Source organism: Bidens hawaiensis, unplaced genomic scaffold (genome assembly GCF_021521415.1).
Source record: "Bidens hawaiensis isolate Kalapana, Puna unplaced genomic scaffold, B.hawaiensis_p1.1 tig00005453_1, whole genome shotgun sequence".
Lineage (NCBI taxonomy): Eukaryota > Viridiplantae > Streptophyta > Magnoliopsida > Asterales > Asteraceae > Bidens > Bidens hawaiensis.
The window spans coordinates 956,070-973,346 of record NW_027491347.1 but is presented as its reverse complement, the minus strand read 5'-3'; the positions used below and the strand labels follow the sequence as shown (position 1 = coordinate 973,346).

The 17,277-nt window shown below is 38.5% G+C and overlaps 1 protein-coding gene across 1 annotated transcript; it reads left to right on the top strand.

The window, feature by feature from the left end:
* Positions 1-1,976: 1,976 nt before the first annotated feature.
* On the top strand, positions 1,977-3,089 carry LOC143629740 (uncharacterized). Its single transcript, XM_077098931.1, has 2 exons — positions 1,977-2,873; positions 2,976-3,089. The coding sequence occupies exons 1-2, from the start codon at positions 1,977-1,979 to the stop codon at positions 3,087-3,089; spliced, it is 1,011 nt and encodes a 336-aa protein (XP_076955046.1).
* The last annotated feature ends 14,188 nt before the right edge of the window (positions 3,090-17,277 follow it).

The following is a 17,277-nucleotide window of genomic DNA, read 5'->3' as shown; positions in this document are numbered from 1 at the left end:
GTTTACATAAATGTTAGTCCGTTCATTTATGTTAGTTCGTTTACATACATAAATGTTATGTTAGTTCATTTATGTTTGTCTGTTCGTTGATAGAATGGAGAGCCTCTGATGATGATCGATAGATGCAATACAGTTGAGTTTGATAGAAGGTAAAATAGAATTTGTAATTTTGTATACAGTAGCTTATTATTTTAGGGTTATGGCCCACGATGCATTTTTTAAGAAAAGTAAAATCGGTCCTCGGGTTTTTTTAGGTCATCATGGGCAAAAGGACCGACCCGACCCGATACCCGATTTGAGGCTATTTCTAAGACCGATTTTTGGAGTCTTTAATTAGGGTCGGGTCGGGGTTGGGTTATTTCGGGCCGGTTCTTCGGGTTTTTTCGGGTCGGACTTAATTATGCACACCCCTACTTATCTTCTACAGAACAGTACTTATTCTCACGCCGGATGGTGGTTACGGGAAGACCCCCCCTCTTGTCCTTCCCGTAACGAGCTCACGGTGTCTGTTTTGCAGGTGCTTGTCATTGGACTTTAGGCAATTGGGTTCATATCGTGTTGGCAGTAAACCGTATCCTACTCTGTTGACTCATTGGATCCATGACCCATTAGTGGGGAGTGGATCCGTGTTTCTTCATTGGTGCCATCCGTGCTTGTGGTTAGAACATCAATTTTTGTTTTCGAAGTTACGATATGAGCCAAATTCCTAACAGGCCGACGGGGACCTCAGAACAAACCCCACGTGTTACTAACTTAGAAACACGTGAGAGAGCAACGTCATTGTTCGCTCAGAATCTTACTCCCGATGAGCAAGATGATGTTGTGACACCCGGAGGTTTTACTTTGGGTGGTTCATCAAATCGAAAGCATTTTACCCCACTGACGGACGCTGCTCCAATGGGTACTAGAAATGTAGTAACACCAGCTGGTACCCCACCCAACGATCTATGAGGAGTTACAGCTCAGAGAGCTTCTAATTTGGGAGATCTTGGGCGAATTATGAGAGATAATTGCCAGACTCACCTAGAATTGGACCTCGAAGAACATTCAGGTGACTCAGCCCCGGTGAAAACTCATACAACAAGCCATAGATCTGAGGGACTCTTGTCTCCAGATGAGTGGTTCCGTATCCAACAAGAGAGTTTGGCCGTTGAATATGGACGAAGGGTACGGAATGAACGACTTCACGCCCGTACGGAATGACTCTTGTCCCAGCACTTTAGTCAACAAAAGAAACACACTCGTGACACGTCTGAAATACTTGATTTAGTAAGGCGAAATAATGAATCCATTGAAGATTTCATTACCCGTTACAATAATGAGAGCCTTAATATAGGCGGGGTTAGTGAAGACATGCTGAGGGGAGCATTCCGAAAGAACGTAAATAGTGACGCTTTGATTCGTACTCTAACCGGAAGAGACGGTATGCCCAAATCTTGGGACGAAATCATGACGTCAGCTAAGTTATTTGCAAGGACTGAGAAAACCTTGGGATCCGGCAGTTAAAAACAAGTGCCAAAAGTCGAATTCCAAACCCCAAGACCAAATCGACAGGCCAAAGGGCCAATTTGGTCAAGGCTGCAACCAAGTACAGAAACACCAAAGTAATTTGATGCGAGATCATTGATTAGCAAAAAGAACAAACGTAACTTTCCCGCACGTTCGTCCAATAACTGTTGGACTCAGTTGTCAAAATCTCCATCAGAAATCCTCACGACCGAGAGCCTGACTTTCCGCAAGCCTCAACCACTACCAAGGAAATCATTCCTTGACAGTAATAAACATTTTACGTACCATGATGACATAGGACACAAGACAAACGAATGTGTGGCTTTGAGAAATGAAATAGAGGCAGTGGTAAAAAATGGGAAGTTTTAAACCATTTGGTCAAAAGTGTGCGACCAGGGGCTGGTAAACCTCTCGCAAATGACAACCAGGGCCCAGCCAAAAGGCAAATAAAAGATCTGAACGTTCATATGATTCACGGAGGCCAGCATACCAGAGGAAAGAGGAAAGAATTTGAGGACGCAGAATGGAAGAATGAGCCTGTCATTTTTCCGCGTGTCAAAGGAGGGCCATGCAATAAAAATCCTTTGATAATTACCGCCTTATTCGGACACTACCGGTCACAATTTGTGTTCTTCGATACCGGTAGTACGTCCGACATTATGTATGAACAGTGCTTTGAACAGCTTGAGGAAGAGGATAAAGAACGATTGCGACCTATTCACGCACCCGTTTCTGGGTTTGGTGGGGAAATAATGCACCCGCGGGGTGTCATTACTTTCCCGGTCACACTTAGTGAGGGAGTTCACTTAAGAACTGAGGAGGTTGAATTCTTAGTTTTACCGGCAACCTCTAAACATGATATTATCCTCGGACGAAAGGCAATTGGTGACTTCAATACTCACCCATCCACAACTCATGGAGCAGTAGGGGTTCCGACCCGTACCGGTGTAGCAATAATTCATGTTAATCGACATTGCTTCACAACCGAAAGCTCAAGACCAAGTAAGGTTTCGAAACAAAATCAGAGAACTGAGCCAGAGAAATGGGTACTTGACAAGAAATTCCCTGATCATACAGTAATAATAGGGCCAGCCATCTCCGAAATTGTTCGAACCTTCTTAAAACAATTATTGACAAAGAATATCGACATCTTTGCGTGGAAACCCGCCGACATGACAGGTGTCCCGCGGAACATTTCAGATCACAAGTTGAAGGTGAATCCGTTGATCACCCCAATAGTGCAAAAGAATCGGAAAATGGGCCTCGAACAGACAAAAGCCATGAACGAGCAAGTACAAGACCTTCTCCACGCCGGGATTATCCGAGAAATCAAGTACCAAACATGGGTGGCAAACCCAGTGATGGTCCCAAAAAGTAATGGAACATGGAGGATGTGTATAGATTATAAAGATCTAAACAAGGCATGTCCGAAAGATTGTTACCCACTTCCGAAAATTGACTTAAAGGTAGACGTTGTGGCCCCATTCAAATTCAAGTGCTTCCTCGATGCCTACAAAGGGTATCACCAGATTCATATGGCGGCTGGTGATGAGGATAAGACAGCGTTCCGCACCGACTAGGGCACATTCTGCTATAGAATGATGCCTTTCGGGTTAAAGAATGCGGGGGCCACGTATCAACGGCTGATAGATCAAGCCTTCAAAGGTCAGATAAGTCGAAACCTCGAAGTTTACATGGACGATTTAGTGATCAAAAGCATCGAAGAAGATCAAATGCTGAGGGACATAGAAGAAACATTCGAAACACTGAGAAGTATCAACATGAAATACAACCCAGCAAAGTGTTCCTTCGGGATGGAGGAAGGGAAGTTCCTCGGGGTAATCGTTACAGTCACGGGTTTCAAGGCTAATCCAGACATGATACAAGCAGTAGCCTGCATGCCATCCCCCGCATCCCTCAAAGAAGTCCAAACACTTAACGGGAGATTGGTAGCATTAAACAGTTTTCTGGCAAACCACGCTGCTAAGTCTTACCCGTTCATCTCAACATTAAGGAATTGCCTCAAAAAGGCACAATTCAGATGGACTCCGGAAGCCGAACAAGCATTCCAAGAAGTCAAGAAGTGTTTAATGGAATTACCCACGATAACTGCTCCACACGCGGGTGAACCATTAACACTATATTTGTCAGCATCCGACATTGCCGTGGGGGCTGTTCTATTGACAGATAGAAAAAGTGTCCAAACTCCAATTTATTACGTCAGTAGAACATTATCGAACCCGGAAACAAGATATTCGATGTTGGAAAACCTGGTTTTGGCATTGGTCTATGCCGCTAGACGACTTCGCAGATATTTCCAGGGTCACCCCATCAATGTGTTAACCGGGTACAAACTCAAGAACGTGTTGAGTAAGCCTGAATTGTCCGCTCGATTGGCAAAGTTGGCCATAGAATTGGGGGAACACTCAATCGAATATAAACCAAGACCGGCAATCAAAGGACAAGTGCTGGCGGACTTCGTCACAGAAGTCCCGCAGCATAAAGAACAAGAGTGTCTGATCAAACAACAACCCCAAGCACCTCCGGAACAAGGACAAGTTTGGTCATTGTTTACGGATGGGGCTTCAACCAGTGAAGGATCAGGTGTAGGCTTAAGGCTAGTCAATCCCGAGGGGCATGAATTTACATACGCCATCAAGTTAGACTTCAAGAGTACTAACAACGAGGCAGAATACGAAGCCTTCCTGGCAGGCTTGCGGATAGCGAAAAAGCTTGGGGTGAAACATTTGGAAGCGCGGGTGGATTCTATGCTAATTGTGGGACAAATAAATGGAACATATGAAGCAAAAAACGATGTCATGGATTCTTATTTGTCACAAGCGAAGGTCTTGATTCGCCAATTTACTTCCTTCAACGTTATTCACATTAAAAGGAGTGAGAACAAATTGGCGGACACTCTTAGCAAGTTAGCTTCAACGAATTTTGAGCATTTTGCCAAAGATATTCGTGTAGAAGTCTTAGGCCACCCATCCGTTCCCCAGAATCAAGTCTTGGTAGTTCAAACAGGCGTCGAATCATGGATGATGTCAATTAAAGCTTACTTATCTTCCGGAGCACTTCCAGCAGGGAAAGCTGAAGCTCGGAAGATCAAACATAAAGCTTTGAATTACTAGATGATTAATGGCATCTTGTACCGGAGATCATTTCTTGGTCCGCTATTACGTTGTGTGGACTCGAAAGACGCAAATTACCTCATCCCGGAAATTCATGAAGGTATTTGTGGACTTCATGCGGGTCCAAGAATGACAGTTGCAAAAATCATGAACGCAGGGTATTACTGGCCTGGTATGCATTTAGATGCTGTGCAAGAAATCAGAAAATGCGATTCTAGCCAGCGTTATGCCCCAAATACCTTACGCCCAAAGAACGAACTGATTCCGGTAACATCTGCCTAGCCATTCCAGAAGTGGGCTATTGACATTATGGGACCTTTCCAAGAAGCTCCAGGACGAGTCAAATTCTTGATAGTGGCCATTGATTACTTCACCAAGTGGGTAGAAGCCAAACCAGTTGCCTCGATAACGGCATCAACCGTAAAAAAATTCCTTTGGGAATTCATTATTTGCCGGTTTGGCCTCCCACAAGAACTGGTAAGTGATAATGGGACCCAATTTGCTGACAGCGGGCTACATGATTGGTTGAAAGAACTTCAAGTCACTCAAGTCTTCACATCTGTAGCACACCCGCAAGCAAACGGTCAGGTCGAACGGACCAACCGAATTATCAAGGAAGGGATTAAAGCGAGGTTAGGTACTAAACGAACGGGTTGGGTTGACGAATTGCCCCATGTACTCTGGGCCTTCCGCACCCAAAAGAACTCTAGCAATCTAGAAACACCGTTTAGCCTAACCTATGGTACAGAAGCTATGATCCCAGCAGAAATCGGGATCCCATCCGCGAGGGTTCTGTTGATTAATGATAACGATCATGAACTCCGGATGAATCTCGATTTGCTTGAGGAAAGAAGAGAATTAGCATTGATCCGCGAACACAATTATAAGCGGCAGCTTCAGAAATATTATAATTCGCGGGTCCAAGAATGCAAATTCGATGCGGGAGACTTTGTCTTCCGCAACAACGAGGCCTCCGGACAGGAGCCTCCGGGCAAGTTAGCCCCAACTTGGGAAGGACCTTACAGAATCAAACAAGTATTAACCAAAGGTGCCTACAAGTTAAAGAAATTAGACGGGACTGAGATTCCTCGGACGTGGAATGCAGCACAACTAAAGAAATGCTACATATAGTGCTCCTATTTGTCTTTTATTTTCGGCCTGCGCGCCCACATAGTACAGTAATTGTGTAATTTATTTTTCTAAGAAGGCTTATGCCAACGAATGAAAAATATTGAGTTAGTTCCACTTCATTCCGATAAGCTGTAATCTTTTATTGACAAAAACGAAGCACCGGATAGACACTTATATTATAGTACATAAGACAAAGTGCACCGGAAAGAAAAAAAGACTTCTTATTAAGCAGTCAAATGAGATTACAAACAGCGGAAATATTTACAAACAAAGGCATATACATTTATGGGGTGGAATACTCATCTTCCGCAGTGTTGTTTGCTTCCTCCTCTTCTTCATCATCAAGATCTAATAATTCTTTTAATTGATCGATGGCATCCTCCTTGTCCGCAAGCTCTGTTATGTGATCGGAAAGGGAGAACTTCAGAGTATCAAAATATTTGGTTTTCTTGATGAGGATGGAAGCAACATCTTTACCAGCCAAGATATGAACTTCAGAGTGTCAAAATCTATGGTTTGAATTGAAGTCTGCACTATCCACTTATTCTTTAAAATATTTTAAAAATTAGACATCAATATATATATATATATATATATATATATATATATATATATAGTATAAAGGGATATTACAAATTGATCATAAAATGATCGATCTTATAAACCAATTAATTTAATATATAAATAAATTGTGATTCATAAACAACTAAAATATTTTTGTAGCAATTAAACACATCATATAAAACACTATATAAAGGTAATACTTTATACCATATGTAATCAATGATGATATAATTCAAAACTATATGAGTAATATGAAAGTTATAATGTATCAACAATGCTAACTAGGACATACCTCATATGTAGATAATTAAAACGCTCGTGAACCGGTAAACATCACTTTGGAACATTAAAGGTACGGATCATTACCCCCACTCTCCATTGCTTTCATATTTAATTGATATAAACCCATTGAGTTAATATATATTTTATAACTCTTCACGTCTTTGAATTACCATTTCACTTGGATGTCCGTTGGATTCCAGTTCTGATTAAACATTGGATTTAGCTTTAATGTCATGCGATATTATTATGTTTGATTATACTCATTATCGCATGTTCCGATATATGTTACGAAAATATGTTTGCTATGAGTTATATGAATAAGTTCATTTGTATTCCGATACCCTGAGTGTCGCTTCTCGTGGAGTGTCCCACGAGCATGTTGTTGCAGCACCGACAACATGTGCACCACCCGTGACGGTGAGATCAGTTCACGGTGTCTCTTAAGTACAAGTGGTACATATGACTATTAGGAGGCGTATGGATCGGTCCTAATAATAAGGAGATGGATAGCGGGTACGCCAACTCGCCATCTCATGTGATAAATATGCAGGAGTAGCTATCTGTATATTGTCACGTTTTATGTTCGCTCATGGGTACATCCGTATGATACGATTTATTTTCATTTAAGTTACTTTGCATCGTATCATTATCATAAGTTCAATCTAAATTACGTTTCATTAAGTCATTTTGAGCCTATTATTCCATACTGAGCATTCGGCTCATTCCGTTATTATTTTTTTTTCAGGTACACAGGTTACTATGGGCGAGGTTAAGAGAGAAGAATAAAGCATCAGGATCATAATAAAATATCTTTTGATCGTACTAGTTTGTAAAATAGCCTTAACTTTACCTTATCTAATGTATTATAAGTTTGACAAGTAAATAAATAAAATCATGTCTTTTGTTCAGAAACCATGTTTATTGTGACACGTCAGCCCAATCCGGGCCGGGGTGTTACAAAGCGTGTAACTTCACATGGGCCCTGGAACGACTTAAAGACATGCTCGTCGATTGTAGGGAGCCGCGTGTCATCCTGACTGACAAGGACCAAGCCTTGATAAAATCCTATGAAACAGTCTTTCCCAACGCTACCAAAAACCTTTGTAGGTGGCACATCATGCAGAACATAAAGAGAAAACATAAGAGTCTTTTTCAGACAGATATCTTTGCATCCTTCTCTTACTGGTAAAAAGTACTGTACGATTCGCCAATAAAATCTATGTTCGACTACAACTGTGGTCAAATGGAAGCAACGTTAGCTGGACACGGCAGACGTGGTAAGTCTTTATCCCATATGTACAGATGATTTTAGATTATAGTAGTACATTGCATAAATTGTTTTTTTTATTATTTGTTTGTAGAGGCTTGGTATTATATTCGCGACAGCTGGTTGGTACCCTACAAAGAGAAGTTTGTGTCCTGCTGGATTGACGACCGACTAAACTTCGGCGAGCATACAACAAACAGAGTAGAGGGCCAGCACGCAAACTTGAAGAGATACCTTCCGGGGCCGAACAATTCGCTAGACTCTATTGCGGCGTTTGCCCTTGAAGTCATGAATTTCCAAATGGAAGAAATCAGTGCGACCCTTTAAGACTCCCGTGTTAGGATCAAGAAGTACCATAAGTTGACTTTGTTTGAAAAGCTACATCATAGGGTGTCACTTTTTGCTATCGCTAAACTTGACAAAGAGCTGACTTTGCTTGACACTTTGCAAGATACGGGGGCGGAGTGCGACCACCGGTTACATTCATCATGGAGCTTGCCATGTGCTTGTAAGCTTAACTGGTACACTATTCACAATATAAGTATTCCTTTAAAAGACATAGACCCCTTTTGGAGGAAGCTCGATTTCAGTCCGGCGTTTGTTCGACACGAAGAACCGGACTATGAAGCGGAACTGGAAGATGTGAAAAAACAAGTTCTAGGACTAAACAACCGAATGAAAAAAAAAGTCTATTCTCAAAGATAATATCAGTTCTTCCTGGGAAATCAAACAAGGAGGAGCCTGAGAAACGAGAGGACCCTAGGGGCGTCCAAATCTAAACCAACAAGCCAAGAAAAGAGAAACCCGTAGACAGAGCTCGTACTCCCCGTCCCCGTCAACTGATCCCCACAGACGCAGCTCGTACTCCCCGTCATTTGATCCCCACAGACACAGCTCCTACGCCCCCTCCCCGTCTTTTGATCCCCACAGACACAGCTTCTACGCCCCCTCCCCGTCTTTTGATCCCCACAGACACAGCTCCTACGCCCCCTCCCCGTCTTTTGATCCCCACAGACACAGCTCCTACGCCCCCTCCCTGTCACGGGAACCAACACCAGAAACCCCCACCCATTCGTTGTCGCGTTCCCAGTCTCAGTCTCAGGCCCGGTTAAGATACCTAAACCACCGAAACGCTCATCTAAAAAGCAAGAGACTCCAACCGATCTTGGTTTTCCATTACTGCGTGACCCAAAGGATGTCCCAATCATAGAAAGTTATAGGAACATCATTCCCACCTGGGCATACCCGTTCATTTCAGGAATAACATATGTAAAGCCATATGGTAATTGCGGTTTCAGAGCAATCGTTGTCGGCTTAGGAATGCGTCAAATGAACTGGAAAGAGGTCAGAGCAAGCATGAGGAATGAGATGGACACTACAAATCGTGGTGGAGGCACAGGTTGAACTACGAGATAACCGGTAATTATGACACGGTTCGTGATTCGTTGGACTACTCAACGTCTGCTTTATTCCAGCAAATGAGTAGGTGGTTTACGTTACCTGGGCACGAACGCTTAGTGGCTCAGACGTATGACTGTGTTTTAATCAATCTCCATCTGACTTCCAGTGAGAGTTACTTCCCGATGAGAATGCGTCCGAAACCACTATCTCAGATTCCGGTAATAGTAGTCTTAAATGTTAAGGATAATCATTGGCTCAACATACAATTAGAAGGGAATTTCCCCGAGCCACTACCAGCACTTCAATGGGAAGGATATGCCAATGCAGCGGCGCACGAATGGAGGTCTTTGTACGAAGATCGTATAAAAGAGTTGTCACACCCCGAAAATCTTAATTTAAACAGCGGAAGACTTTGACCAAGTCTTTCGGGTGGTGACAGACGCCGTTTCAGCCAATCACATTTAAGTATACGTATCAAACGAAGGTTGAACTTTATTTGACCATCAGAATTATTACACGTGTCATATTACATGATTTTAATTCAAATTACAAGTTCAACATAAAGTCAACATTTTTCATTCAAACACACGTCACCATTTTCCCGCGCTCTTCACAAAGCTTCCATACTTCATTTAATTACCTGAAAAGCATATTAAAATATCGATCAACACAATGTGTTGGTGAGTTTCCCTTTATATTAAAATAGTCTATATATATATATGAGTCGAAAACACAATCCATTTAATTAACAATCCCGATATCAATTCGTGTGTAATCGTCACTACACCCCGAATTATATCCAAAATATCCAGTGTATAATGGTCTATCGCCATTATATCACCAACCGTGTGTAATGATCTATCGTCATTACATCACAAAACAATAGGCATTTCATTTCTTAAACAAATTGAGCTGTTGTAGACGAGCAAAGAATACAACATTGCGTATGACATCTCAGTTGATAACTCGAAACATACCATACTCAAAATATACCCACTTTTTAATCCAACGCGAATGGAAGTGGGGGGCGTCACCCCGATAGATCTACCCATATATCTGTGCCCTTACTAATTCGGTTAACAGTTATTTAGCCAACCAGACTCATCCCGCATTATACACCAATTTGTAAAATAAAATGCCTTTATAAAACATCAACGAAATCAACATGTAATAAAGAATATGTTTTTCCCCCAAAACACAATTAAATATCGTTTCGTAAACATTTCCAGTTAAAAATCGAGGGGGGTTTGATAGAGAAACTCACTGTGTTGTAGCCTTTCCAAAAATCCCGTGTCCTATATTAGAACACGTTTTGTTAATAAAAACTTGATTTTAGTTTTATACAAAACTCCTTTTTAATTTATAAGTCTTATTCTAGTATTCACATAATCACATAAATACATAAGCGAGTACACATGGTTCGGTTTTCCGTTTAGCTATTAATTAATTAAATTAATTAATAAACAACTAAAATATAAGAAAATAACTTAAGATTCAGTTGCTGGAATTTTTCAAGAAATATTAATCTTTTATTATTCACAAAACTTGACAGTTTCGTCGGTTTTGTCGGTTTTATGCTTAAAATGCGTTAATTCGATTTCGTTTAAAATGTAACTTATAAATTATGAAAAATACTTGTTACATAAATATTAGTCAAGTTTTACAAGTTAAATTGTGAAAATATATTATTTTCATTTTTGTTAATATTTTCTTAAAATAGCAACTTTTTAACGTTTTCGTGTCGGTTTGCACGACACGAAGCGTTTAGGACTAAGTTTTATCATCTTGTCCTTTTCTCATGTATTAACTTATGTTATACATGGGTATTTTAACACTTTAGGGGCTGTTCTAAAACAGTCCCTAATAGTTGTGTCGGTTTTGCTTAAAAAGCCGATTTTTCGACCGTTTAAGTTACCGACGAGTCAAATAAATTGCACAAGTCTATACTAATAATCATATGAACTAAACACACATATAATAGCATATAATTTACCATAAATAGCAGTTTCGACTATATATGTTCATAAGATACTTTAATCGAGTTTTTCGGTTCCTAGTTCGTATTTTAGATTACCTTAAAACTGTTACTAGTTAAGCTTGTTATTTTTTTTATATGAACAAATATCATATTAATATCTAAATTTCCAGGTTCAAATCATCATATCATATATGTATAAGTTCAAGTAGTTAATTAATAAATCAAAATATGAATTTTCTAAGTGTTTAACTAACAAAGTTTTTTTTTATAGTGACTTTTAATTTTTGATAATTCTATCTAATTCAATCTTTCCACTTTGATTAAGTACAATTCTAAGTTTAATTCATTCAACTTGTTTTACAGAGTTCCATGCATCCTAAGTGTTCTATCCAATTTTGATCTTTTAATTAACTAAGCAACAAAGTTTCCTATTTTGGTAAGTTGTTTGCTAATTCAATTATTGTGTTAGCTAATCAATATTTTAATCATGCATCCTATCTTAGTTTCAAGTTGCCATTAATCACATATTGATCACATTCATCATAAGTATCATCATCAAAATCCAAATTTCAACTTTTCTTAAATTAAAGTTTCCTTATTTAGTAACTTTACCAATCTTTGGTTAATTTTCAAGTTTCAACTATTAATTCTAGCATATATCCTATCCTATTTTCAATTAGATTATTCTATATCACTTCTTGATTCAACAATCCATCCAAATTCTATTCTAACAACAAACCCTAACATCAAATTCATTCAAGTTTATAACAAACAATCAAGAGATTCAACAACACTTATAATCAAGCTTAGCAATCAATGTTGGATCTTTAGGATGAATGTGTGCATGTGTAATGAGTTTGATTATCCCATTTACACACACATACATACCTACGGTTTATACATACACACATACCACATTCATAATTTCAAACTTTCAAGTTCAATCTCAACTCAAGAACACCTAATTTAACATAGTTAACCCAAGAAATCAACTCATAAATAAAACTTACTTGTGTTCTTGAAGATCTAAAGATAAGATTGAGAGTGTAGTGGGTGTGAGAATGGTGTTCTTCTTCCTTAATTTCTTCCTAGTTTTCTTGATCTTATTCTTGATTTTAAACCTCCATGATTTCTTGATTATGATTATGTATGTGTGTGTTTAATATTTGAATTTGTGTGTGAAGAGAGTGTGTGCGTGCCATGGGTTTTATAGAGACAAAGAAAGGGATAGTGTGGACAGGTGGGTGATGGAGATTAAGCCAACATATCAACATCATGATTAGGAGTAATCATTGGGGTGAAAAGTGTATGGATGAGAATGTTACAACACATTGCTTCTAGAAGATGCAATCATTGGATGGGTGTGTTGTCAACAAATGAAGCCTTCCAAGTGTTATGGTAATGATTATGGTAATCATTACAAGTGACATGTGTGGTGTTGGTTTTGGGAAAACAATGGGTGATGGCACATGGTTTGTGTTTAGTAAGTAGGTGTTTAAACAATAATCTTAAGTTTCCGTTTTAACGTCTAAGGAATTTTAGTTAATCAAACGAATCCCGTTCCTAATAATTTTTGTCAAACTTTGAACGAAATTGGATTCTTGATAATACAAGCCTAAGAAACTAATTATTGGAAATTGTTGACGTTGGGTCCTTACCGGGTCGTCCACCGACACTTGGTTTACTTATTTTGCAATTTTTGCGATTCGAGCCTTCTAAAATTAAGTTTATACATTGTCTCGACTACTTTAATATGTATTTTAATTTTTCAAGATTATTTAGCCTCTTTAAGGATTTATTCACTTTTTGACTCGTTACCCGAGATTATTCCACGTCAGGCTCGTTACGTGGCAATTTTTGCACATTTTGTTGACTTTGAAACGTCTAGATCACAAATAAAGGAGAGTTTCTCATAATGACGGAATTTTATTGCTAATCGAGATTATATTAGTCGCGGTTTAGGCTAATTTTTAGCCGGGTGTCACAAGAGTATCTGCGAATAAGAGAAACTTGGCGAGTGAAAACTGAAGAGCCAGTTTATTTAGGATGATATGTAAAATGTTTGAGATACTATCAATAAAATGTATTGAATTATTATGAATAATTAGGAATAAATGTTTGTGTTATCAACAATTTTTAAATAAAAATAACTTGATAAAATGTATAATTTAAAAATAATATATTTTTTAAACAAATATATTTGATAAAATATTTGTTTAAAAAAATAAAACATGATAAAATATATAACTTAAAAATAATATATTTTTTAAAATAATATTTTCGATAATAAATTTAAAAAAAAATTATTTAAAAATATAAAACATGATAAAATATCTAACATAAAAATAATTTATTTTTTAACATAATACTTTTGATAATATATTTTTTTGAAAAAATAAAAATTATCATGATAAAATATATAATTTAAAAATAATATAAAATAGTACAAGAAATATTAAAATAATCATAAATATCTTCAAAAGTAGATCATATCCGTCGCGGATCGATCGATCCGCAGATTCTGCTGTAGATCAGATCCGCGGCGTATCGATCGATCCGCGGCGGATCCGATCTAATTTTTGAAGATGTTAAATACCCACGGGTTATAACCGTTCAACTCGCCAAAACCACAAAAAACGCTCAACCTTTCACTCAAAACATCACCAGATTATACAACCAAAACCACCACCATCACCAGAAAATAATGACGACGGAGTCCGAATATAGCATCTACACAGCCATAATAATTTCGTTCTAAAATAGTGGTGGCTGTGTAAATGTTATTTTGGAGTCCGTTATTATTACAAAATAAAGGCCCAGATAAAATCATATGTTGGCGGAAAATAATGACGACGGAGTCCGAAAATAGCATCTACACAGCCATAATAATTTCATTCTGAAATAGTGGTGGCTGTGTAAATGTTATTTTGGAGTCCGTTATTATTACAAAATAACAAAAATAGAAAATATAAAATAATATATATATATATAATAGATTTTAAAAATATATCTTTATCAAATTATATATATATTAAAAATAATAGTGTTGACCGTAAAAAATAGAAAATATAAAATAATATATATAAATAGATATTAAAAATATATATTTATCAAATTACATATATATTAAAAATAATAGTGGTGACTGTGTAGATGCTATTTTTAACTTTTGAGATACCAGTGCAACTGCCGAGAGCAGGCGGAACACTTTAGTAGTCCCCCTTAATATATCCTAACAATGTCCTTTATTAGGGATTGTGGTGATTGTGGAGATCAGCACTGGTCAGCCACATAATAAAGTCCCATATCAACCTTCATGGGGTTTCCGGTATCAAGAAAGATCGCACTGATCTTTGGTTTTTGATGAATTCAGTGTCACCCCAAATTGTCGCCTTGCCGATGTAAATTCGTCGCGACTACATGATACATCGCAGGGGCTGACCCAGCTAATGGAGGAAATATGCGGGCATAACGGTACCTGTATAGGGTACATTATTTAAAGTTATCCGGTGTATCCTGGCGGATTTGACATTCCGATGACTGGAGTGCTCCGACCGACATAGATATGCGGGCGTAATGATTATACCCCATTTTTAGTGGGGCAAACCTGTAGCCGTGGGCCGACACAGATTCCGGTGACTTGCTTGCCGGTGAGTGGAGAGCTGCGACAAAGAGCTGCTGTGTTGATGCTATTTTGGAGTGCTTATCAGAAGATTAGAAATTAGTCTCTGTATATAATTTGATGTAATATCCAGTGCTTTTTGATGTAAATATTCAAATTTGTAATTTATTATTGGTTTAGTATCAAATTTGTGTTGTTATTAGTTTAAATCCGTTTATATATTCAAATTTGTAATTTAGTATTGGTTTAATATCAAATTTGTGTTTTTATTAGTATAAATCCGTTTATATATTATGAATATATAATATTATTTTATATAAGATATATGTATACCTTTGATGGTTAAATAAAAAAAAAACCCTAATACGCGGCGGATCGGGCGATCCGTGGTGGATCAAATTATAAACGAATACCAACCCTAACTCGCCGTTCTCCATCTGGTTACATGTAACAGCGAGGAAATTTCGAATTCAAAATTTTGTTTTTCTGACCGGTCTCGCTACGCGATGGATCAGAAAAGAGACCCATCGCGTACCGCGATGGGGTGTCTGACAGCGAGACGCGTGGCACGCCACGTGTACACACGTGGCACACCGGTCGCCACGTATCCTGACACATGGCCACAAGTGGCACAATGTCCGCCACGTGTCAACACGTGGCACACCGTCTGCCACGTGGCGACACGTGGCGACACGTGGCAGGCCTACTGTGTGCGTCACCAAGGCTACGTCGCGGTACGCGACGGGTGCCTTGAAGGCGGTCGCGTACCGCGATGGGATCCAAAATTTGCCTATAAATAGTTGGCTACGGGTTCAGGCCATCCACACCTCAATTTGCATATACAACTCTCTCTTTAACCTCTCACTAGAATTCCAAGTTCATATTAACGATCCGCCTCGATAAGCGTGCCCCGATCCCTCGTTTGTATACGAACGTTCCCTCGAAGTGCGTGCCACCCTCCACCCACATACCAAGAAGGCGTTTATTGTAATGGCAATAAGTCTCGAGAAACGTGCCAACAAGTGTCGAAGATTGACATTCATTGATTTGCGCGTCGAGAAAAGAATTGATCAAGAAGTTAAAGCGGCGTTGGAGTGTTGCTCGAGTTCCTAGGGTGTCCAATACGTCAATAAGGTTGGGCGTAACGACAAATTAATATAATATAATATTATATTAAAAGGCTTAAGCCTTAAGTCGAGGTTATACTCGATACCTCGATAAAAGAAAAGAAAAGATAACAAATAAATGAATGAAAGAATGTATATTGAATGTTATTAAATACGTATATATGTGTGTAAGTATATATGTATATTCTTTGTTATGAAATTATTATTTAAGCAATAATGAGTATTCTTAAATAATAAAAGAAAAAGAATACGTTTCTTAGAGAATAAGAAACATCGGGTTTTTATATAAACTAAAGGTTTATAATTACTTTTAAACTAAAGGTTTTCAAGTAAAAGAAAATGAACTAAAGGTTCATCGAGGTTGATATATAAAATAAGACTAAAGGTCTTAAGCCGGATTGTATATCCGACTAACAAATGTTTATACTCGTACTATAGGTGCGAGATATATAAGGGAAAGACCCTCGGACGGTGAGTGAAGCCGATACCAAAGAGACAAGGTGAATACGCCCCCAAACTTTTATAAACTTGTTTTCAAACAAGTCAAACATGTTATGTGAAATTGTTTACAAGGAACTACGTGTTCCTTAAACTGTTATAAATAAGGGTATGAACCTAGCCCTCAGGCTGTGGTATACGTGTGTCTGGATCCTTACATAGGTGGTACTACGCGATGAATGGGAACATCGCACCACCCTTTGTCGTACGGCGCTCTCCTGCAGGGAGTACGACCTTATGTGTATATTTACGGGTACTTAACTAAGTCGAACGCTGGGGTGTTTGCTGAGGTGACCTAGAGTAGAGGCTCGAGTTTATAATGTGTTGTTTGACTTTGTTATTCCTAAGCCACGATGGGCCGAGGCAGGCGTAGTCTCGAGGGGTAACAAAGTAAAAGAAATTATTTTTGCGTCAGCGTGTTCACCAGCATTCGTTGCTGACGTATTTTATTTACATTTTTGCAGGTGAAAAAAGTTAGAGCTTGGAATGACAAAGTACTATGATATCTGATGGCTCGGATTTATTTTGTATAAACTTAACTTATGAAAATGGTGGTTTGTAAATATAAACAAGTAATGTGTTGTTAACAACTCTAACGAGTGTTTTATAATCCCGTCTTTTGAATATATATATATATATATATATATATATAAATGTTACATTTTGATCCTTAAAGTTTTATAAGTCTTCCGCAAACTAACGCAACTCTGATTTATTTACAAATATGGTACCAACATATGTGTCATACTCCTAGGCCGTGTTTT